A 23,165-nucleotide genomic window follows, 5' to 3' on the forward strand; every position below is an offset into this window, starting at 1 on the left:
GAAGGTTTCTTTCAATCACAAGATTTGAACATGAAACATCTCTTTGTCCTTGTTTCAAATCTGTCATGAACGTTGACATCAGGTAAATCTGAAAAACTAAGATCGTTAAACTGATAAGAACAGAAACTACACTTAATCTTAGCCAAAAAGCCGAGAAAAGTATTCAAAAAAAAAAAAAACTAGATCATTCGCTGCCGACAAAATCTACGAAGAAAACACATGAAATTTTAGTTCTGAAAATGTGGGTTGCTTAGATATTGCACAACTAAATTGCGGATGGTACTGTCTGATCCTCGACTGTTCTGAGAATTAGCTCGCACTTATCTTTATTGGCCTACCGACATTCACGAATTTTTTTATAGACCCGCTTTCTGGTGGCTACTAACAAATTAATGGGCCGCATTCTGCAAGGGAGTCGTTGATGCACCTTAAAGATAAAACGTACTCTTGATTAATACTTTGCACAGCGGTTTAGGTGAACTGCTCTGAAGCCATCTACAGCACCGGGAGGGCGCAATTCTTCAGAAAATTTAAATGAAACTCCAGTGTGCTGATCGAGCCAATGAGCAGACATGTATTCAAGAACTGCTTTCCTTCAATTCATTTCGTCACCAAAAAAAGCATCCCTTTCGCCTTATTGATCGATTGCAACGACTCCCATCTTGAAATCGACCGACCAGAAGCACTATTCAAACCTTCATCATCACGCGGGCTCTCTACTTGATTTTCCCTGGTGAAAAACGAGTTCACTTTTATTGAAAACCACTGCTTTATGATTGAGATTCTTTTCAACAAACGCTTCCTTTGTTCCTTGCCTTTTTTTATTCTATATAAAGGCTGGGAGCTCTGCTTTAGCTTCTCATCAGCACAGCAAGACTTTCAGGGGTGCTACAGAGATCAGAGGAAGAGAAAGATGGGTGATGTTATAGTTGCTTCACTTGTGATCGTGTCCCTCTTGGTTTCCTTGGTGGATGCTCATGCTCTGAGTGTAGATTACTACGCGAAGACGTGCCCAGATGTGGATGCCATTGTCGCAAAGGTGGTGAAGAAGGCCGCCATGGGAGACTCAACTGTCCCTTCCGCATTGCTTCGGATGCATTTTCACGATTGCTTTATCAGAGTCTCTCTCTCTCTATCTCTCTCTCTCTCTCTCTCTCTCTCTCTCTCTCTCTCTCTATATATATATATATATATATATATATATATATATATATATATATATATATATATCTTTTAAGTTGCTGGATTTACTTGGGTTGGTTGGTGTTGTAGGGTTGTGATGGATCGGTGCTGCTGAATTCGACTAAGACCAACAAAGCCGAGAAAGATGGAACTCCCAACATCTCTCTGCATGCGTTCTACGTGATCGACCACGCGAAGGAGGAGCTTGAGGCTGCCTGCCCCGGTGTGGTCTCATGTGCTGACATCATTGCTCTTGCTGCTAGAGATTCAGTGGCTCTTGTAAGCATAATCAAAGCTATTTGGATTTAATTTTTCATGCATTCATGCGATTCAAAGGCGAGATTTAAAATCTTTATTATGGATAAATGTGATTGATAAGGATCATTCGTGATTAGTAGTCTTAACTAGTTATGAGTAGGATGTAAATGGATCTGATATTCGACTTAATCGGATCTCATTTAATCTGGTTAGCATTTGGACTTGAGCTTGAACTTGATCCTTTTAAACTCAAATCTGGATCCGAGTTGCATGGGGCATGTCATCCACGTGTAATGAGGTCTAACTCAGCTCAAATCTGGCAAAATTTCACAAATATAGACAAGTTTCAAGAGCTTAATTTCATTTAAATACCTGTTTAATGACATTATTCAGCTATGTGTTTTGATTATCCTTTTTTCTCTGCTGAATCTTCCTTAGTCGGGAGGACCAAGTTGGGAGGTGCCCAAAGGAAGGAAAGATGGAAGAATTTCCATAGCCAACGAGACTAAACTCCTGCCACCTCCCACTTTCAATTTCTCTCAGCTGATTCAGAGCTTCTCTCAAAGGGGACTTTCCCTCCAGGATTTGGTAGCACTCTCAGGTGACTACATAAGTTTCTCTAATCTCTCTCTCCCTCTCTCTCTCTCTCTCTCTCTCTCTCTCTCTCTCTCTCTCTCTCTCTCTCTCTATATATATATATATATATATATATATATATATATATATATATAATATATATATATATATATATATATATATATATATATATATATATATATATATATATATATATATATATATATATATATATATACACACCTGCACTTTGCACCCATGTGATATAACATAGATCCAACCAGCTGACCTCCATGGTTGTGGTTCATGCAGGTGGGCACACCCTTGGCTTCGCGCACTGTTCATCGTTCCAGAACAGAATCCACAAATTCAACTCGAGCTTCGACGTGGATCCGGCAATGGAGCCGCAGTTTGCCGCGAGTCTGAGGCAGACATGCCCCATACACAACAAGGCAAGAAATGCAGGCTCAATCATGGACCCAACTGCCACAGTGTTTGACAACATGTACTACAAGCATCTGGTGCAGGGGAGAGGCCTCTTCACCTCTGACCAGGCCTTGCTCAGTAACCTGGAAAGCAAGAACCTGGTGCACAAGTTTGCTGAGTCCCAGGAGGCGTTTGAGAAGGCCTTTGTGAAGTCGATTCTCAAGATGGGCAGCCTTGTTGGGGAGGGTGAGGTGAGACTCGACTGTAGAGTTGTGAGGTAATAGAGGAGAAAGGCAGTCAGATTCTTTGGTCTTGTCTCTTTGAAGTTATTGGTTTTGGGTTCAGATGCGTGTGGTTTCATGGTTTTTAGTGTTTGTGAGAGAAGATGAAGAATGCTAAGTGATTCCTTTTCTTTTCTTTTGTGGTCATAAGGCAGATGCCTATGCCTGTATGCTTCTTCAAGTGTTATTGAACAAGAAATCTGTTTGTTTTTTCTTCTTCTTGTTGTAGGATCAGGAGATACTAAAAATGTGTCATGCCTATATATATATATATATATATATATATATTGCATTGAATCTTCGAAAACATATAAAGAAGGCCAGCCATATAGTTAGATGAACTTGTTTTTAACCTTCTTTAGAGTTGGAATAGAAGTTGTTAAGAGGCATGTTAGGATCATTAGACTAATTACCCGAGTCCAATATGAATTGTTTTTGACATTATTATATATATATATATATATATATATATATATATATATATATATATATATATATATATATATATATATATATATATATATATATATATATATATATATATATATATATATATATATATATAACTAGTCATCATCTATTTGTTAGAGTCCTAAATTCATAAAAAAAAACCCATAAATGTTCCGTAGCATTTATATTCGTTGCAGTATATTCGGACGATACTTGTCCAAATGCCTAAAATTGATGGCACATTTCAGCACGCTAAAAAGCCTTTGCTTGAGGGAATAACTAAGTCTTTCTTATAGAAAAGTCTTTTTTCTTTTAACCACCGTAGTCCATATCCGTGCCTCTGTGCGCATCAGCGCCTCGTATCGGCAAGTGCCCGATACGGTACGAGCTGGGCTTGTTTCAGCCCATTCAACAAGGATCAAACGTGTTCACCACTTTATCACTTTTGAATTATTTTTCACATTTTAATATCATAAGTTTTATCATCATAACAAACGCACAATATTAGACATATGAGCATTGTAATATATAAAATATATGAAGTACACGGGAGATTAATACAATACTTTAAGTAGTACTGGGAATTGGGTGTTGAACTTGAATTTTGCATGGGAAAATGATCACTTTTTTGCAACTGGTTTCCAAAATATCAATACCATAAGTTTATCATAATATCAAAATAGGTACATAGTATTAGAAGTATAGGCACTATATCATATAAAATATATAAAGCATATTGTGCACATAATTGCAAGTATTGTATATGAGATCTGACCATCGACCAGAAATTAGGTTTTGTAAAGAGAAATGAAACTGAACTTCTAATATTATTCGGACTCTGTATATGGTTCAAGTTACTGAATCTGAAACTCGGGGGGCCTGACAAGGATCCGACTTATTATATAATAAAGTTCAGTCTTCTCTTATGAGAGCCAAATTGCTCTGAGGGATATAACAAAGCTGGTCGAACTGGTGGATGGGTCAAAATCTAGTCATCAGTATAATTCTTGTAAGTATTCTTTTTCTTTACTACAAAAAGTAGAAGATGCTACTTTCGAATTGAAGGTAGTAATCGTAAGTTTACTTAAAGACCTTACGTCTTTAAGTAGCCCTTGACCTCGTAAGTAGAGGGAAGGGAGGAGGGGCTTCAGTTTCTTCGGAGAGGCCTTGACCCCGGTAAACCGAGTCTAAGTCAACTCATTTGAGTCGGCTCATTTAAGCTCGAGTCACTTGATTTTATATATATATATATAATTTAAATGAACATAAAACCAAGAAAAAGTGCAACTTATTGTACATCCCTGGAATATATATCCCAAATCTACTAAAATGGAGGAAAAAAAGTCTATTTTCAACATAATTCCCATTTTTGCATTCGTTATGGCTTCAATAAGATGCAACTTCTTTTTTTCAGAAAAGAAAATCATAAGTTTCTAGATTTTCTGTCATTCATTATAAGTTCACTTATAAGTTTCTAAAAACATCAAACCATTGACATGCAATCATTCTTTCATTGTTTTAAAAAAATTCGTATATGTTTTGCAGTATTCGTATATGAAATATAGAATTTGTATAATACTGAGAAAATAACATTATAAGATTTGCAACATTTGCGATTCGCTTAAAGCAGTTCAGACATAAGTGGCTCAGTTTTGGATATTCCTTTGTTTTTTTTTTTTTTTTCAAAAGCAAGCTTCTTCAACATGGTTTGGTAAAGGATGTCAAGAAACGTCTTCTATTGTGTTTGATTGAGAGGATAAAGTGTCTGTTTTCAGATGTTCTTGTGGACCTCCCAAAGATAATCTCTACTACCTCCAGAGCACATTACAACAAGTCAGGCCTATTTTGTGATTGCTTGAGACAGAAAGTCTCATATATATATATATATATATATATATATATATATATAGAGAGAGAGAGAGAGAGAGAGAGAGAGAGAAATGAATCGTCTGATTTCGTAGGAGTCGGATATCAAAAATATCCGGTTCGTGGAAGGGCGTCTCTGAAGGGGGGATTAGGTGATTGATCTAATGTGCCTGGACGCTTTGGTAATTTGTTAACGGGTCACGAAAGAGGGAAGGAAACAGAGATCCGATTCAGTAAGAGCCCGATATACACAATATCCGGTTCGTGAAGGCACTACCGAATCGGATATGCCGTGGCCGAGTGCGCGCAAAGGCGGTCCGGAAGGGGTGATACATCCGTAATTTGGGGGAAATTTCTGGATGATTTGGTAAATTGGTGAAGGGGACATGGTCGTCATTTTCTTCATATATAAAGGCTGACATCTTTGAACACCTCCTCGCCGTTGTCTCTCCGCAAAGAAATTTTTTTTCGATTTTTCTCGATTTCTCTTTCAAATAAAAGGCATCGAAAGGGAAAACGGAGGCCGAGAGCCAGTACGAAAAGTTTTCCGATCTTCGACAGCTCCTCAGCTGCTAGGGAAGCTCCCCTCCTTGTCTATTCCTCGTGGTTTTCGGATTTTCTCCGCTCTCCCGGATCCTAAAACTCTCTTCTTCAGGTGGTTCTGCCTTCCCCCCGTTCATCGTTCTGCCCGTGGTTAAGAATTTCCTGGTTGTGGATTCGTTGTGACCTTGTATTAAGCTTTTACCAATCCATCGATCACCTCTTGTCGATGGCTCTTTTAAGAATTTGTTATCTGCCATTTCTCTTCGTGTTGTGTTATTGTGTTTTCATAATTTCTTCGTGCGATTTTCGAATAATTTGAAATACCATGTGGAAGAAATTTCTCTGCGAATGTTATATTTCAAAAGAAAAAATACAATCAATTGTTGGAGGAATTTTATTTTTTTTGCCTTGTTAGGTGAAGGGATTTTTTTTGTGTGTGATTCGTATTTGTTGGTTTTAGTTTCTTGCTTGCACTTTGACATTGCTTGGAGGCAGGGAATGGTTACCCCTCATGCACAGTTAAGGACTTATTGCAATTCAAGGAACCAACTTTGATTTTTTTATGTTCAGCTTCGATATGAAATGGATTCTTTTTTGGTGCTTTTACTTGCAACGTCTGCCATCTCCTCCGAATCTTTTCTCTTTTGTTGATTCTGCCTTTTTGGGTATGGTGTTCTTTTTATTGATAAATTATCATATGTTTTCCGCCGCATTCTATTCATTCACGAAATCAAAGAGTGGTGAGTCCATCCGCTCCAAGAATCATGATTTTATCTAACTCCAGTTCCAAGGACCTTACTATCGTCTTATTAGTTGTCTTCGCCGAATGGTATGGTTTCTTGACTGTTCGGAAATGTTTTCTTTTCGAGTTTAACAAATTTAATCTGTTTCCGTCTTTTCGTAGCCAATATATGAAAATTCTATGCTTGAAACTGAGTTGCACGTATTTGAATGTGATTGATGCCACTTTGAGAATAGGGTGGGAGTGATCGGATTTATCAGAACAGTTGGTCTGGACCTTGTCTGTGCTTTTTGTATTTGCTGATTTTGTTTGCCATTCAAAATTTCAGATGGGCAGTGAGCATCATACAACTGATGCCAGCCTTTCGGTGGATGGTGGTGGTAGTGTTGATCAATCAGAATGCACATCGAATGCACATTCCCCTGCAACTGAAGGGAACGGGGATCAGGAACTGATAAGAAACCAGGAGGTCCCTGAACGCTTGAATAAAGGTGTTTATGTTTACAGGCAAGATGTTGTAAGGTCTGGTAAGAAAGAGGGACTGATTGGCATGGTTATGGAAGTTGGTGGAGACCTGGACTCAGATAGCAGCATTAGCGACAGTGAGGATGATTCTGATAGCAATGATTTGTTGTTAAATGGTCAAGTTAAAGTCATATGGGCTGATCATACCGAGACAAAAGATAATGCTGATGAGATTGTGGTTGCAGACAGGGCGTTTATGCATGGTGATGTTGTGGCATCTGCTTCTGATCCAACTGGACAGACAGGAACCGTGGTGGATGTGGACATCAAGGTTGATTTGCTGGCTGCAAATGGGGAAATAATAAAAGACATTTCCTCGAGGGAATTACTGCGGGTTAGGGATTTCACCATTGGTGATTATGTGCTTAATGGACCTTGGCTAGGCCGTGTTGATGAAGTTTTAGATAATGTGACTGTGATGTTCGATGATGGGTCTGCTTGTAAAGTGATTAAGGCTGACCCTGTGCGGCTTGCACCTGTTTCAACAAGCCTGCTTGAAGATGCACATTTTCCATACTATCCTGGCCAAAGGGTTAAATCATCATCTTCGTCAGTGTTCAAAAATTCTAGGTGGATTTCAGGCTCATGGAAAGCTAGCCGTTGCGAAGGAACGGTGGTTAAGGTGCAGGCAGCATCAGTGTTTGTTTATTGGATTGCTTCAGCCAGCACTGGCTATGGTTCTGACTCCATCGCCATTCCTAGCGATGAGCAAGATCCTAAGAATTTGAAACTGCTATCTTGTTTGTCATATGCAAACTGGCAACTAGGTGACTGGTGTCTTTTCCCTTCGCATAAGCATTCTGCTACTAGTGTTTCATTAAATGGGAAACATGGTGGCTCTTTCTGCAGTTCTGATTCTCAGATTAAGGGCATTGATGATTTGTTAACTACTCATGTGGAAGATATGGGCAACGGATCCAGCACAGAAGGCTCTGCAGTAGACTCCTGTGATCCTGGGCTTGCTTATACAAAGCCAAATCCATGTGATATGGTGGATAAGAAGTTTTCAGAGCTTGAAATAAATGATCAAAATGGTGAATGTAGTAGTAGTTCTATCCGACTTGAACCTGAAGATAGTGATCTAACAGGTCACTTGGGTTTACATGCAGCAACAACAGGAAAGCTAGATGAAAATGGGAACTTTGACCTTCGTCAAAGCAATAGTGATTCAGTGGAAATTGGGCAAAAACAAAAGCTGGATGAGCGTAATGACAGTATAGGAGATAATGCATCAGATTTTGGTTCTTGCAGCAGTTCACTTTCAGTAAAAAAAGAACCTGCTCATGATAATCGCCTTTCTCATAGAAAAAAGCTTCGTAAAATTGTTGTAAAACGGGATAAGAGGGCAAAAAGAAAAGAAGAAGCATTTGAAAAAGCTCTTCTTATTGCAAACACTGTCACTAAGGTTGATGTGATTTGGCAGGATGGAGTGAGGCAGAATGGTATATTTTCAAAGGACTTGATCCCAATTGATGACACTGGTGATCATGAATTCTACCCTGAGCAGTATGTGGTGGAGAAAACTTCAAATGAAGATGAAGACATTCCTGCAGTGAAGCGTGTAGGAGTTGTTAAAAGCGTTGATGCAAAGGAGCGAACTGCTCTAGTAAGATGGTTAAAGCCTGCATCACGACCAGAAGATCTTAGAGAGTTTGATACAGAAGAACTTGTAAGTGTATATGAACTTGATCAACATCCTGATTATGACTATTGCTATGGAGATACTGTAATCCGTCTCTCTCCAATCTTTGGTGCTGCTGAAGTAGTCAGTTCTGGCGATCTTAATGGTGAGAGGCACCATCAAGCTGGCTCAGAAGAGTTGTGTGGTAAAACAGAGACCATAGACCAATCTGATCAGCAGCAGTCAGGACAAGTTTCTGAACATGAAAATATTAGCCATTTTGATAGTGTATCATGGGTTGGCAATGTAACTGGTCTTAAAGATGGTGATATACAGGTTACGTGGGCAGATGGTATGGTGTCAATGGTATGTGTCTTTGACTTTCTCTTCTTACGTTCATATGTTTAAAATGTGTCCATGATATCCAGAATTGGGTTAATAGTTGGGTAGTGTCATTATGACTTGTTTGCGTTGAATCTTCAAGTTCCACTGGAGCCATGTGATAAGGGCATTTTGAAATAGGAGCTGTTTCTAGTAGGAGCTCAATCTCAAACTCTAACTCCTAGATGATGGGAACCGTGGAAGCTCATCTGGAAAAACATTTAGGAACCCCATAGCCACATTGGCTTGGTATAGTGTGATTTGATGCTCTTGGTTTGATGGCATACTTTTCAAAAATAAATTACGCCCCTGGGATAAGTACGTTTGCACCTTCAGAGTGAATTAGCTTCCCACCCCTAGATGGTTCTCTGCACGTAGCTCTATCTGCACTCAACTGAACCTGTTCTCTCTCTATTAAAAATAATGTATAGAAATGGAGATTGCATATTTGTACCATGTAGCGAGCTAGTACACTTTGATCATTTGATGTCATAAAACACTGCGTATACATTAATGGAAATGAAATATGTTTATTAACTTGTCTACTGTTTTCAGAAACAGTAATTTAGAATAAAATCTTAAATGGAAAAACTCTAATCAATTGTTTGCTCAGGAAGATTCAAGGAAAATGCCTATTTAGGGCATTGGCGCAAGTTAGGTTCAGTAAAGAGGCCAGAACTGGACTAGTATTAAGGTTAGTGACTTGATATAAATTTTGCTAAAAGACATCCTAAACATTTGGACATAGGCTACATTAGCAATCCTTTCATGTGTAATGGGCACTGATCAACCCATTTCCTTTAATATGGCCCGTGATCGATTTGATTTTCTTCTAAACTTGCTGCATGAATGTTGAACAGCTTGAAGCTCTTTTGCTTTCTTGATTTGGTTTAGCACTTACAGAAATAATTGAAGGATCTTACCTTATTTGATAAAAAGTCTAAATTAGGTAATTGTAATCTCCTGAAAAAAATGAATTTTCAAATCCATTTATCCTTTTATCCATGAGACAATGGTGTTATACCTTCATGGGTCATGCAGATCCTTCTAGGTGAACAGTAGCAAACGTGGGGTTACTTGGAGATCGGTTATTGGAACTTGGTTAGCATGAAGTTTAGTACTGTACTTCAGACTGTTTCCATAATCCAGTAGTCGTATCTTAACAGCCATATTTAGTTTGAGATGGGCATATTAACAGTACTAAGCAAATGCTAATGCCTTCCTCCTTTCTGTCTACATTGATGCTGAAATTAACAAATTTCTTTTTGATACATGCTTGTTTTTCAACCTAGTGTGGGAATGTATTAGGTCGGACATTCTTCATGCTTAGTTGTGTCTCCTTTTGCAATCAAAATTTTCGATGGCTTTTGCAGCACTAAAGAACTACCTGGTCAAAAGTTGCATTCCTTTTATATCTACCCAAGCCAATGCATGGTTCATAACAAATAACCGTGTGTTTGAGACAGTAACACTGAAAAACTTTACAATTCATGAAGATGGAGATTGCTAAAAAACTGAATGAGGAAATCATGTTGGAATCCATTTTTTGGCATGAAAATAGTAAATAACTCACATAAAACAGGATCCAAATGTTTATCATCACAATATTATGGCCACAAACCACTAGAATTTGGTATAGTTGACAACTAAGTTGCTTGGAGCGAAGAGTGTATGTGAATTTAATAACTATTTGTTGCACTAATAGCTTATCTACTATACCTTTTTGAAGGTGGGCCCTCAAGCTGTGTTTGTTGTTGGTCGTGATGATGACGATGATTCCAGCCAAGCTAACATTGAAGATGGTGATGATGATGCTGCCAGTTGGGAGACAGTTGATTCTGATGATATGAACGCACTTGAGAACGTTGATGAGGTATTTTGTGCTAAAGCTGAACATTAACATCAGTTTCGTGCCAGAGCCAATTGAATATTCTGAACTGTCTGGTTTAGGAAAATAAGGAAGATGGGTTGCAGCAGGCCATCGAACATGATCCAGAGGCTGCTGGAGTTGTCGTTTCCCCTGGCGAGGACATGCATGGACAAACTGGAGGTCTTTCTATTACTCTTGCAGCACTTGGATTTGTTACTAGAATTGCCTCTGGATTATTCTTTAGAGGAAGAAAGCAGACAGACTCATTGGAACCAAACAATTCTGATGGTGTGTCTGCATTTTGGATTGTGTAAATCATTGCAATATTCAGTCAGATGATCATGAGGCTGGTTCTTTATGATCTAACCTTGTGTACATTTCTTGCATCAGGTATTCAATCTGCTGAGAATACTTCAGAGAATTTTAGTGTAGAATCAGCTGATGGTGCTGCTGGACTTGATTTGGATCGGAATGATTCCTCAGATGCCCCGACGTTTCAACAGAACGGATATGACAGCTTAAATTGTGCCAGTGATACTAATGTCTTTAAACATTTCGATAGTGCTACAACTCCAGAAGACCATTATTTCCTCAATGAAAACGGGCAGGTATGCTTTTTCTGGTTTAATCTGCAGTAGTAATACTACTTGAACAGTTGAACGACTATGTGCTGTGTTTGAAGTAACTTAACTTTTTCCCCTTGAAAATTCCCGATAGGGATTTTGATTGGCATCTGCTGAATAGATGTCATTTCCCTTGATATTTGTGAATGCTATGCATGTGCTTCTTGAGAATACTCAGGATATTCGTTTAAGTCATATTGCAAGAGTTTGTTTCCCTGCCTTGCTAATTGTGATAGTTGAGTTTTTCAGAGATTATAGGGACAGGTTCCATAATTTTTTCCTTCACATTCATTGAAAGAAAAAGTTGCTTGGATTCTGCTTACACAAACCAGGCAGAATTTGTCCATGTCTAGATTGGCATTTCCATTGTAGTTAATTCTAATCATCACAACTTCTAGATTCTCTATCACCAGCCCTGAATGTTAGGGCGCATGATTGAAGGTTTGAACCCCATAAATGTCCCCGACGTTTGTGGGGTAGAGGCCATGTGGTTGTATGCACTTGGGCGACAACAATGTCCCTTGATCCAGTTTGTGATTTCTGCGTATAAAAATGAAAAGAACTTCTCTAGTCTCTACTGTTTCTTTTTTATGTGTCGTTCCTTGTTACAATCGTGATGGCATATCTGATTAATGAGAATTTTTTATTCAAAATAAAAAAATTGTCATTCAGACTGCCTGTGAGAGGAAGTGGGCGAAGAAGGTTCAGCAAGAATGGTGCATCCTTGAGAAAAATTTGCCAGGTAAGCCTTATTTCCTGCAAGTGGGTGCATTTTGATTGGATGCTACTCATGCCATGCTAGTTTAAAATCCGCATAGAATATTAGTTCATATCAGGCAAGTCATGAGTCTATATTTAACTAGTTCGAATATTATATCATATCAAGCAAGTCATGAGTCTGTATTTAAAATGTCTCGTAATATTGGAAAAGTTGGGAATGGAAAATGAAATACAAACCATGAATCTATGACTAAGCAAATGTAGGACATAAATAATTGAACATCTGATCTTGCTTTAAAGCTATGAATCTGCGAATAAAGTGTTAGACTCAAATTGGATACCTAATACGGCAGATGCATTTGCACCCAATAATGTTGTCTGTATGGAATTACGCAATGCCCATACCATATACCATATTCTATCCTAAGGGCATAACTCGTGACTGACCTACAATAAATAACTGTTTGATTTGTTAAATTGCTTTCACAGCATATTGAAGAAATTGATGTGTTGTTTTACAGAGACAATTTACGTGAGAGTTTATGAAGAGCGTATGGACCTCCTGAGATCAGTTATAGTTGGTGCATATGGGACTCCTTACCAAGATGGCCTTTTTTTCTTTGATTTTTACCTTCCGCAAGAGTATCCACTTGTTCCACCCGTAAGCCTCTCCAGCTGTGTTTTCTGATTGAGTTTGTTTCAGTTTATTATCATGCATTCTTTAACATATTATGTCTTCTGATCTATCTTCTAAAAACATGCAGTTGGCATATTATCATTCTGGTGGTTTGCGGATAAATCCAAATTTATATGAGAATGGAAGAGTGTGTCTCAGCCTTCTAAACACATGGACTGGTAAAGGAAATGAAGTTTGGGACCCCTCATCCTCGAGCATTCTTCAAGTACTTGTCTCGCTTCAGGGCCTGGTTCTCAATTCCAAACCATACTTCAATGAGGCCGGTTATGATAGACAGGTTGGGACAGCTGAAGGAGAGAAAAATTCATTGTCATACAATGAAAATTCATTCCTGCTGAGCTGCAAGTCCATGCTGTATGTTTTGCGGAGACCACCAAAGGTATGTCTTTGGTCTGCTACGATGCCAATTTCTTCAAACTTGTATTTCCCCACCACCACCAACCCCCTTCCCCCACCCACTTCTCTTTTTTCTCCACATGCACACTCTTGATCAGCATTTCACCAGTTCGTTGCGACATTTTTCTGATCACCCAGGACTGGCCTTCCTCTCTATATTACAGTAAGATAGTTATCACAAAGAATTGTGAAATGTGCAACTTTACTTCAGGCGACTTGCCTGAAAAAACTGGAGGACATCTCCTAAAGCCTTTCATGTTCAATTTTATGGTAATTGCTGAGGAAGGGAGGGGGGGAGGGGGAGGGGGATATACAGCAATTTTATGGTCATTGTATGCACAACTGCAAACACTGATGAGTTGATTCTCATCCAGCTATGTGTTACTTTCTAAAGTGCCTCTTCATCCTATTAGATCAAATAATTTGACTGAGAATTTCTTTACTGACTTCTCTGCTGCGTCATTTTCACTGATTGAACTTTTCTTCTTATGGTTGAAGAACTTTGAAGCACTAGTGAGGGACCATTTTCAAAAGCGTGGTTTGTACATTCTCAAGGCATGCGATGCATATCTCAAGGGTGCTGTTGTCGGCTCTCTAACTAAAGATGCCACTGTGACCGAGAGAAGCAATGAGCAAGGGAGCTCCGTTGGGTTCAAATTGATGCTGTCAAAGCTTCTGCCTAGACTGTTCACTGCCTTGAAGGAAGTTGGAGCTGACTGTCAGCAATTTGAGCACCTTGCTTCGAAGTCAAACATAGAAAGATGATTATAGACCAATGGTTCTGTTCACTTCAGCGAGTTGGAATTGATTCAGGTGATAGGCGTCGATCTTTTCAAACTCCATGAATGCTTAATGCAGGCCCTGTGCTGCTTCATGAAGTATAAATTTCAGTTGCAATTTTCAGGAACTGCAGATGATTGGAAGGTCGAGGGTGGGGTTGGGGTGAGTTTGTATTTGTCATCCATTCTTTATTCAAGTGGCCTAAAATTGAAGCTTCTTTTGTCTTGTCTTGAGTTTACCATGGTCATATTCTGCCAGCTTAGTTTGTGATGCCATTCTTACAGTGACGTCTAATCACTGCAAAATTTGTATTTTACTTGTGACGAAGTATTCCATTGTTGTTTTTAGACTAAATCAAGGTATAAATGTTGCTCATCCAAGAAAGTTAATGTAAGTTCTTTTCGTCGTCCGGTGCCAATCCCCTCTTGATGGTATTCAATCTCATTGTGCCTGCCTGATGACATTCAACATTTCAATAAAAAGATTATGTTTCCTATTTTAGGGACATTCCTGCATTGCTTCTCCGACTGTTCTTTTCTTTGTTTGCATGGGTACTATAACTGATTTACCCCTCTCTCTCTCTCTCTCTCTATCTGTCCTTTTCTCTCGGTGGGATGTTGTTATTCGTCATCAACCCCTCGGGGGTGCTGGATTCTCAACCTTTATTGTAGCAATTTGGATTTGCAGTTGTTTTGATTGTTGGCATTTTGCTACTTTGGACTTTTTTTTTGCTCGCCTTCATTTGCTTCAAGTATAATATCCCCACCCCCCATGCTTGGTCTAACTTTCTCTCCCACCCATCTCCGTAAAGTCTTTAGACATGCATTAGATACTTTCCTTTTCTTCCTTTTATCTCGCTGGTTCCCTCCCTCGGCTGCCCCTTTTTTGCCTCCTTTGGTCCTTTTGTTGCCTTGCTTTCTTGTCGAATTCTTTGGCTTGCTGGCCCCTATTGGTATGTCATTCTTCTTGTAGGTCATATCAATACCTTTGATCACCTCGAGCACATTGGCTTTCATCTAGCTAATGGTTGTGTCTTCTGTTGTAGTGTTGCATAGTCACTCGTTTACTTGTTTAGTTCTTGCCTTTTCTTTCAGGATATCCTTTCACCTGTTTGGGCCTTTTTTGCTTGATCTCCTTTCTGACCTTTCCTCTGCTCGCCTGCTTCTTCTTTTTATCCCTTTGCACTCTTCTTTCCGGCTTTGGCGGTATACTTGGCAGACGAGGCTTATTAGTTGTTGTTGGTGGGTCTAGGAAAGGAGCACCAATAGTGTTCAGAGGTACGACTGTATCAATTGACCAAGTTATCTCCGTGGTGAAGGCTGATGTGGTGAAGGCTGATGCGTATCTGGCTTTCCGCCTAGGTCAGCATTTGCGTTCGGATACAGAATAGCTTTTCACTCTCTTTATTTTTCTTTCTTCTTTTCTTCTCTTCGCCTTCATTGTTTGTCATCTTCTTTGTACACTTTGTTTTCTATCTTTATTTTTTGCCGACTTTTTGTGATCTTAGTGACTTCTTGTCACTCAATTTTGTTAATGCATTTCCATTTTTTCGGGGCTCTCTCTCTCTCTCTTTGCCAAAGAAAAATAGCAAAACCTGGATGCTTTGTTCAAAATATACACGTTCCTTGTGGAGAACCTCTAGAGATTCACACCATTGCGTCGGTTCAGTTGATGAATGATCACCATTATGACCAAGCTTGTTGATGGGTTCACCACTTATTCTTGTTGTCGCATAGGAGCATTGATTCAGTGGAGATGTTCTATCCATTTTAGAATATTGGAATATCGATATATCGAATCTATTTCAGAAAATGTAGCAAGACAAACATTGACTTGGGCTGGAGGAAAGAACACGCTAGAGGGACTTGTGACAAGCCGACGACGTTGTGACTGTCCTGGTGGGGGTTTAACTCAGTGACCAATATAAAAATGACTCTCTGATTGTGGATATATGAATTTTGGAATGTGAGCATTATCACATACGAGTAGTTTTATGTACTGATTTAGGTGAGTACGAGTAGAATAGTTTTTGAAAAATTAATATATATATATATATATATATATATATATATATATATATATATATATACATATAGACCACTTGGGTAAAGGATAAAAATCAGATCCATTAATTATAAATTATTTTTTATGCAATCTAACCTTATAGATATGATCATTAAGGGTGATTTGAATAGAAACAGCTAGTCATTTACTTACTTTGACATTATGTTTTAATCATAAAAAATGAACATCTTGTAACATCAAAATTTTGATAGTAGAAAAGATCAACCTTTTACAAAAATTAATTTGAACTAAAACTTGATTTATATGAAATTAGTGTTTATAGACACCTTAGAAACAGGTGAGTCGGGGTTCGAGAACCGGTGCTGATGAAGTAATTGCCAATGTCACCCCTTGGCCCAGTAACATATACAATAGCACGATGACAAGTTGGATACATTATCGAATTTGTGTATCTTCAAGTTGAGAACTCATACTTTCCAAGTTGCTTTAATCGAATTAATTTGGATGCATAGACCATTCTATCACAACCTTTTTGCTTTGAACTAAACTTTAGTTTAAACCGCATGTTCTTTAAATGCTTATTTTGTTTTAGCAGTTTGCCTTTTGCCAATACCGTTGGGTTTAAATATTTCATACATGGTTTACACATTATACACGTTATATTATACTTAAAAATTGACCTTTGAAAGATTTTATGATATTAAATTTCACAAAAAACAGTTTAAGAGAGTCCCCATTTAGAACATGAGCCGCTTGCGTTGGACTGTTAAATTTGAACTTGGGCTCCTGCATTTTGATGAACAGGTTGTTTCCCAACCCTTGGAGGTGTCGACTAAGATCTGATTACTTAACCTGAAACTGAATCCCCGTTGTTGGATCTGTTCAAAGAAAAACAGATCCAAATTTTATTGGAGTCAAACTTCCATATATAACTTGGTAGTTGGATCTGAAATTAAGTTGACGATCCAGCAAAATCTGACTCAATTATTTGTAGACTTGCGGTCTAACCTTTGTCGGCTTTGGGTTTGTTTCGAAGTTTCAAACATTCCTCTCTCCGTTCTAATACAAGTCCATCTTTTCTACAAAATGATTCAAGTAAATCGAATCTGCTAAATGGTCGATCCAAACCGTTTACTTCCTGGTAGCCGTAAGATCACATGGCACAGAGACCCTGTTTCCATATCCGACGGTCTTGATCTCAATCGGACTCTCTAGAGAGAGAGAGAGAGAGCTCCTCCTGCAACGCAATTCCCATCAGGTCCATCCTTCCTCTGTTGCCAAGTAGTACTGTATCTACAGTCAAGTGGTAGCCCGACTTCTTCTCTTTCTTGGGAAGACTTATCTTTTTCTCTCGTCAATGGCGTTAGCCTACTCGTCTCTGCACTTTCGGCTCGCTCCCCCGACAGTGGCAGAACTGCCCATATCTTGTAGGCTTGCTGTTTCTACCTCCCAACCTCTCGCTGCCGTTTCCCAGCACTCTCCCTTCCATCTACGTTCCCGCCGGTATAGGCCTCTCCAACGTTCTGCTGTACCATCCTTAGGTCAGACATTGCTCTCTTTTTTTTTTCTCCACATTTTTTCGATTGCCAATACATATTTGTTCTTTTTGTGTTGTCGCCCCGACGATTTGTAAAGGAAAGATACTATTTGGGGGCGTAGAGATAATATTTGTTGGTCTTTCCCCTCTCTTGTTCCTTTTCATGGCATTTTATTCGTCGTAATGCAGATTGTGTTTTCTGGGTCTCTTTCTTTTCCTTCCTTTTTTTCTCTTTGCTTATCGAAATGGTAGTCGTTGGTTTTCATTTCTCATTTCCTCTATGCTTCACTTCTGCTACTGTCTGAAGAACAGATTTTAGACTCATGGTATATTCATTTTCCTCTGTTATTGTTGTGGATTTCCTCATGTTGATTGGTCACTTCTGTTCGTCACAAATCGGCGATTGTTTCTATTATTTGAAGATGGTACGGAGCTCTAGCGCGTGTTCTCGCGGTCACCTTACTAGATTACGAAAATGTCATCAATCATTTATGATTCTTCGTTCTCTTTGAGCGGCAGCTATACAATGGAGCCCATGGAGGTGGCGTTGCCCAGTGAATCACTGGTATGCGTCTCTGTGGTAGTCACTACTGTATTTCTTACTCGGAGGGCTGCCCAGTGGCGTGTTACTAAATGAGCACATTTTATGCGTGTAATTAATTGTAGTCTTGTATATATTTTTCATCCTTTTATGCCCCATTTAATGGAATTTTTTTTCTTGCATTACAAAATTCGTCGGAAGTTTTATGTAGTTTTCCTTTTTCCTGTTTGCAAAACCTAACTGGTTTGCATTGATTTTTTTTCCCTTTTATTTGGCTGTTCCCTTGCTCCTTGAAATATGAATACCGTCTCTGTACCATTGAAGCCCATCATGACTTGGTTAATTTGCATTACTGGTTGAGTCTGTGACATATTTATCATAACTTAGGGGCGAAGACATTCCTTCAGGAACTTGCAAAATAAAAATGTAGTCTTTGCTAAAAAGCTGATAATTAGTGTTTTTTGTGTGTACTTGGTGGTCCACAGAAGAAAAATTGTCTGGTTTTTATCGGCCTTTGGTAGATGAATTGACACTCAAGCCAGTCAAATGAGATATATTTTTTCTTTATTCCTTCTAGTTCATGTTCTTCTGGATCATTATATTCTCTCAAGCATTTTAACTTGCCTATAGTGATGTTTTCTTGCTTTCAGACTTTGAGTTTGTGGTGTGATAATTACTGCATTTGCTATTTAAGTTGAGGCATTCCATAGGAAGACAAGAAGAAAAAGGTATCGACCAAATTTAGCAATTTGGAAAGTGAAGGCAAGAAGCAGTGTGGAATACAAGCAGGAAGCAGGATGCCTTAGATCTCTTAGGAAGCTACAAACTAGGAATGAAATGGAGACAAAATGGAAATCAGATCAGAAATAAATGAAAAAGCGTGTGGAAAGCAAACGGGAGTCCAGCTGGAACACGATTGGGAAGTGATTGGGAAGCCAAAACAAGGAAGGAGGAGAAACAGGAAAATAAACTGAAAGAAAAGCATAAAGAAGTGAGGAGGAAAGCAAGCTTCTCATATGAGAGAAGTGAGATACCCCTATCGCATAAAGAAGAGAAGAAGCATGCACAGTGACATTTCCTACGTTTCTTTAAAGTGCTGAAGCTTCCAAAATGTTGTTCCTGGGAAGCATTTTCCCACCCCTATTGTGCTTCCAATAGCCTTCACTTTTACTATTGGATGCATGTACCTACTTTCTAGAACTACTTTTGTGTTAATGGTTGATTGATCCATTTAGTTATGTACGTTGATTGAGGGATTATGTTCAGTTTCTCTTGTTCTCATGATTGTGCAAGTGGTTATGAGAGTTATTGCTACAATGGGAGAGAAGCAGAGGGATTGTTTCAGAACTGAGGAACATGCAGTTTGTGGTTTGGTAAAGAATTTGCCTAAGCAACAACATGTCAATTGTCAAATCATATGAAACTCTTGATAGTTGTTGGAGGCAAGAAGAAAACCTTCAGGAAGGAGGTTGATATCCACTAATCATATCATCTTACTAAAAGACCTCGATGTCACTTAATAATGCTGGTTTGAATGCATTGAAATAGTACAAAATGCATTGACCAATAGCATAAGTGTTAAAAGAATACCAAAGTTGAAACAGTATGATCTTGTATAGCAGTCTTATAACTTTGTGGCATATATTGCAAGTTAGCTACTTTTGCTAAGGTGGAAAAGTCTGATACCTATAAAATGTTATCTAGAAGTTAACCTGATTGATCAGGGTACTCAACATGATTGATCAGGGTACTCATACACAGAATTAAGGATTAGGATTTGCATGTTCGGTTTTTGGAATCTCAGGCTTCCCGCTTCTTAGTTCTCACTTCAATGTGAACTTGGACTCCAACTTGCTCTCATTACTTCTAGTGATTATTATTTCAGGTTTGTTTTTGTTTTGGCCACTAATGAAATTTGGTATATCTTGGTATTCCCTGCCTTCACTGCCTCTTATTCTGCAGTCTTTACCCTTGTTTTTAGTTCTTCCCTTGTGTTCAGTTAAGATAAGCTATTGTATTTCGTTCTTGTAATCCTGTCACCCTAAAGGTTGGCGTTTGACTAACTGTCTACCAGCTTTCTAAAATGTATCTGTTTTTATATAGAAAACGTTATCCCTTTTTAAATTTCTTGATTGTGAAACATGCTGAGTAGTTTTCCATCTAAAAAGGTGCTTACTAGACCCGTTGAATTTGCCACTAAAATACTTGTTGCATTTGAGAGCAGTCAGGGCAGAGAAGCAATCTGGAGATAATGTTAGTACAGATTCTTTTACTCAGTTCAAGCATGTGCTTCTTCCCATCACCGATCGAAATCCATACCTGTCTGAAGCAACAAGACAGGTAATAGCCATTTCAAACACCCAAAACTTTGTTATAATCCACTGTATATTTCATGATTTAATAATTATAAATTTCATGATTTAATAGTTACAATGCAATAAAAGATGGTGGAGTATCATACCAATCTTGTTCTTTAATTTGGGATGTGTAATCACTGTAAGATCTACATCTAATACTGCAAAGAGAAGGAGCCTAGACTATGTATTTTTTTTTTTATTACAAAGTATGTCTGTTTGTAAAGTATAACAAAATGTAGGTTTGTGACAGGCTGTATCAGGACCACTCATATGTTGTATCACAAGGTTCACATCATTGGGTTGGGTTTGGTTTGGGCTAGCTGCTTGGTTGGATGTTTGAAGTCCCAACCCAGAAACATATTTAGAGAATCCTAGCTTGAATACTGGGTAGCCAGGTCAGGTTATTGTCTGGTTGGGTCATGCTTCAGCACTTTGCTGAGATATTACATGTATAATTTCATTTAAAGTGCTTGCAGAAAACAAACATTTTTGTTATGATTTTTTATTCCCGTTGACACTGGAGAAGGGTGTTTGAGTCCCATACCTGATTCATATTTGTGAGCTGAAGCATCTTACATGCATATGCAGAACTGCTTACAAGGTAATTTTTCTTCCAGGTTGGGAATCCAAGCTGATTATTTAATCTAGTGCTTAGATTGAAAGTGCAACGTTGTGTTTGAAAGACTTTGCCCTGTAGCTGAAATTGGTTTTATTCAGGTCTACACATTTTTTAAAGAATTTGATGTATGCATCCGGCTTGGATAGGCACCTGGTCTCAGATCTGACCCATCGCCAATCCTACTAGAAGACCCTGTAAGAAAGATATAAAAGTGTATTCACAAAATTATATTCTGGCGTTGATTTGCCCATGCCAGAGCTTGCATGCTATTGTTAATTTGCTGGTATCTACACGTCAGCGGCTTTGCTTTTTTTATGTGGCCTCAAGCTGCTTTTAAGGAGTCTCTGCTCTAAAAACTGCACTGAGTGCATGATGTTGACCATCTTTGCTATTTTTTCATTCTAAAGCCTGGTGTTTCTTTTCTTGAAATTTGTCGATGCTGTAATTTAATACCTGTAGTTGCACTTTCAGGCTGCAGCAACTACTACAGCTTTAGCCAAGAAGTTTGGGGCAGATATTACTGTTGTTGGTATGTTTATCCTTTTATAAACTTCCTAGAATCTCTGCTAGTCCTTTACTTTTGGAGTGGGTGGTTGTTTTCGAAAATTCCGACTGCTGAGTCTCAAGGAATATAAAACTTGGTCTCTCTTGCAGTTATTGATGAAAAGGAGAAGGAGACAATACCAGAGTATGAAACTCAACTGTCTAGCATTCGGTGGCATCTTTCTGAAGGTATTACTATGGTTTGCTTTAGTAGCAGATTATTGTTTCAGAAAGCCTCATGTCTTAATTGAGATAATGGTAGACATCATTTCTTGAATTAGGTGGGTTTCAAGAGTTTGGGTTGCTGGAGCGGCTTGGAGAAGGCAAGAAGACAACTGCAATTATTGGCGAGGTTGCTGATGACTTAAATCTTGATTTAGTAGTTCTCAGCATGGAATCTATCCACTCGAAACATGTGGATGGGAATCTATTGGCTGAATTTATTCCTTGTCCTGTCTTGCTTTTGCCACTGTAGTTGGTATTCTTGATGCCATTATAATTTATAGCATGATGAGAAACACCCTTTGGAAACATAAGAGATGACGAGCTTTTTTGTGGAGTTATTGAGGAAGTTGTCTTTGAGTTGTGTAAACTTTTCAGCTCTTGTATATATTTTTTATCCATTGCAAACTAGGCTCGTCTTAAGCTAGTTAGACAAGTCGGCTTAAAACTCCGACTTTTTCTGGGGTTCGATACTTGTGGGGTGTGCCTCCCTTAAGGCTGACGCGGTTTATTAGGAAGAATTTCTTAGTGGGCAAGGATGGCTTTCTGTGTTGTGTGGAATCTTTAGAACAAGAGGGGTAGTGCACTCCTCTAGGAGTTTGTTTTGGAAGTGGGATATAGTACCTTTTTCAAAAGAAAGCATCTCTTATGATAATCTAAAAATCCAATTCTAGGGGTTCCGTCGTTCAAGAGTTGCGATTTAGTGTTCATTTTCCAGGAATTTTAGTAGGAAATAAATCTCAATACCTCAAACAGGTTTTTTTTCGTATGTCTATGTCTTAGAAATTCTTGATTACATATTTTTGCGTAACTTTTTTTTTTTTTCAAAAAATGTTTCAAGGATTAGTGCAGCACATTTGTTCATATCTGAACGAATCAAAAGCTACCTGTCAGTTGTCTGCAAATTCTCAGCCAATAAAATGAACGGAACAGAGTTCTTTAAAGCCACAAACAGTTTGTGAGCCTAACCACTCATCGAACAACCCTTTGTCATGTTTGATCTGTGGAAATTCTATGGTTAAAATGTTTCAGTCGAAAAGGGTCTGCTCAAGGCAGGCTTGTACAAGATTTTTCAAATAATCAAGGATGCTACAAATTCAACTACGATTTCAATGCTATGTTCTTATAAATGATTGCATTATGCTTTTGTCTATCTGAATGTGCACGAAGATAAATCTGTAGTCTTCTGTTAAGTTTTTCTGTTTCAATGGTTGTATTCACTTCTAAGTTTCTTCCTCCAATATTTGACCATATCATTACTCGTGGCTTTTTAGGCTCCGTTGTTTCTTCCAGGAGGCTCCGTGTAAACAGTCGTATTTTCCTCCCGTTCAAACCCTTCTTCTCCTCTTTGATAGGAAACTCCTCTTAAACCTAGGCTTCTCCT

At 38.5% G+C, this 23,165-nt stretch overlaps 3 protein-coding genes and 1 pseudogene across 5 annotated transcripts; 3 read left to right on the forward strand and 1 right to left on the reverse strand.

The window, feature by feature from the left end:
• Positions 1 to 163, reverse strand: LOC116249412 (U2 spliceosomal RNA; annotated as a pseudogene).
• A 686-nt stretch (positions 164 to 849) lies between these two features.
• On the forward strand, positions 850 to 2,939 carry LOC116248300 (peroxidase 64). Its single transcript, XM_031621024.2, has 4 exons — positions 850 to 1,120; positions 1,273 to 1,461; positions 1,879 to 2,041; positions 2,329 to 2,939. Exons 1-4 carry the CDS (start codon positions 914 to 916, stop codon positions 2,721 to 2,723), a joined length of 954 nt encoding a protein of 317 aa, XP_031476884.1. The 5' UTR covers positions 850 to 913; the 3' UTR covers positions 2,724 to 2,939.
• Positions 2,940 to 5,484: 2,545 nt separating this feature from the next.
• Positions 5,485 to 14,452, forward strand: LOC116247878 (probable ubiquitin-conjugating enzyme E2 23). Of its 3 annotated transcripts, XM_031620287.2 has the most exons (10): positions 5,485 to 5,694; positions 6,653 to 8,836; positions 10,581 to 10,724; positions 10,802 to 11,009; positions 11,112 to 11,329; positions 12,017 to 12,086; positions 12,586 to 12,725; positions 12,829 to 13,140; positions 13,656 to 13,970; positions 14,062 to 14,452. In XM_031620287.2, exons 2-9 carry the CDS (start codon positions 6,653 to 6,655, stop codon positions 13,920 to 13,922), a joined length of 3,543 nt encoding a protein of 1,180 aa, XP_031476147.1. In that variant the 5' UTR covers positions 5,485 to 5,694; the 3' UTR covers positions 13,923 to 13,970; positions 14,062 to 14,452. The 3 variants fall into 3 exon arrangements, with proteins under 3 accessions (XP_031476147.1, XP_031476146.1, XP_031476149.1); XM_031620286.2 differs by having other exon boundaries at positions 13,656 to 14,452; XM_031620289.2 differs by having other exon boundaries at positions 10,802 to 10,901; positions 13,656 to 14,452.
• A 2,682-nt stretch (positions 14,453 to 17,134) lies between these two features.
• LOC116249288 (uncharacterized) lies at positions 17,135 to 22,151 on the forward strand. Its single transcript, XM_031622507.2, has 5 exons — positions 17,135 to 17,503; positions 20,265 to 20,380; positions 21,488 to 21,545; positions 21,671 to 21,748; positions 21,841 to 22,151. The coding sequence occupies exons 1-5, from the start codon at positions 17,320 to 17,322 to the stop codon at positions 22,032 to 22,034; spliced, it is 630 nt and encodes a 209-aa protein (XP_031478367.1). The 5' UTR covers positions 17,135 to 17,319; the 3' UTR covers positions 22,035 to 22,151.
• The last annotated feature ends 1,014 nt before the right edge of the window (positions 22,152 to 23,165 follow it).

Source organism: Nymphaea colorata, chromosome 2 (assembly GCF_008831285.2).
Source record: "Nymphaea colorata isolate Beijing-Zhang1983 chromosome 2, ASM883128v2, whole genome shotgun sequence".
In the NCBI taxonomy this organism is placed as follows: domain Eukaryota; kingdom Viridiplantae; phylum Streptophyta; class Magnoliopsida; order Nymphaeales; family Nymphaeaceae; genus Nymphaea; species Nymphaea colorata.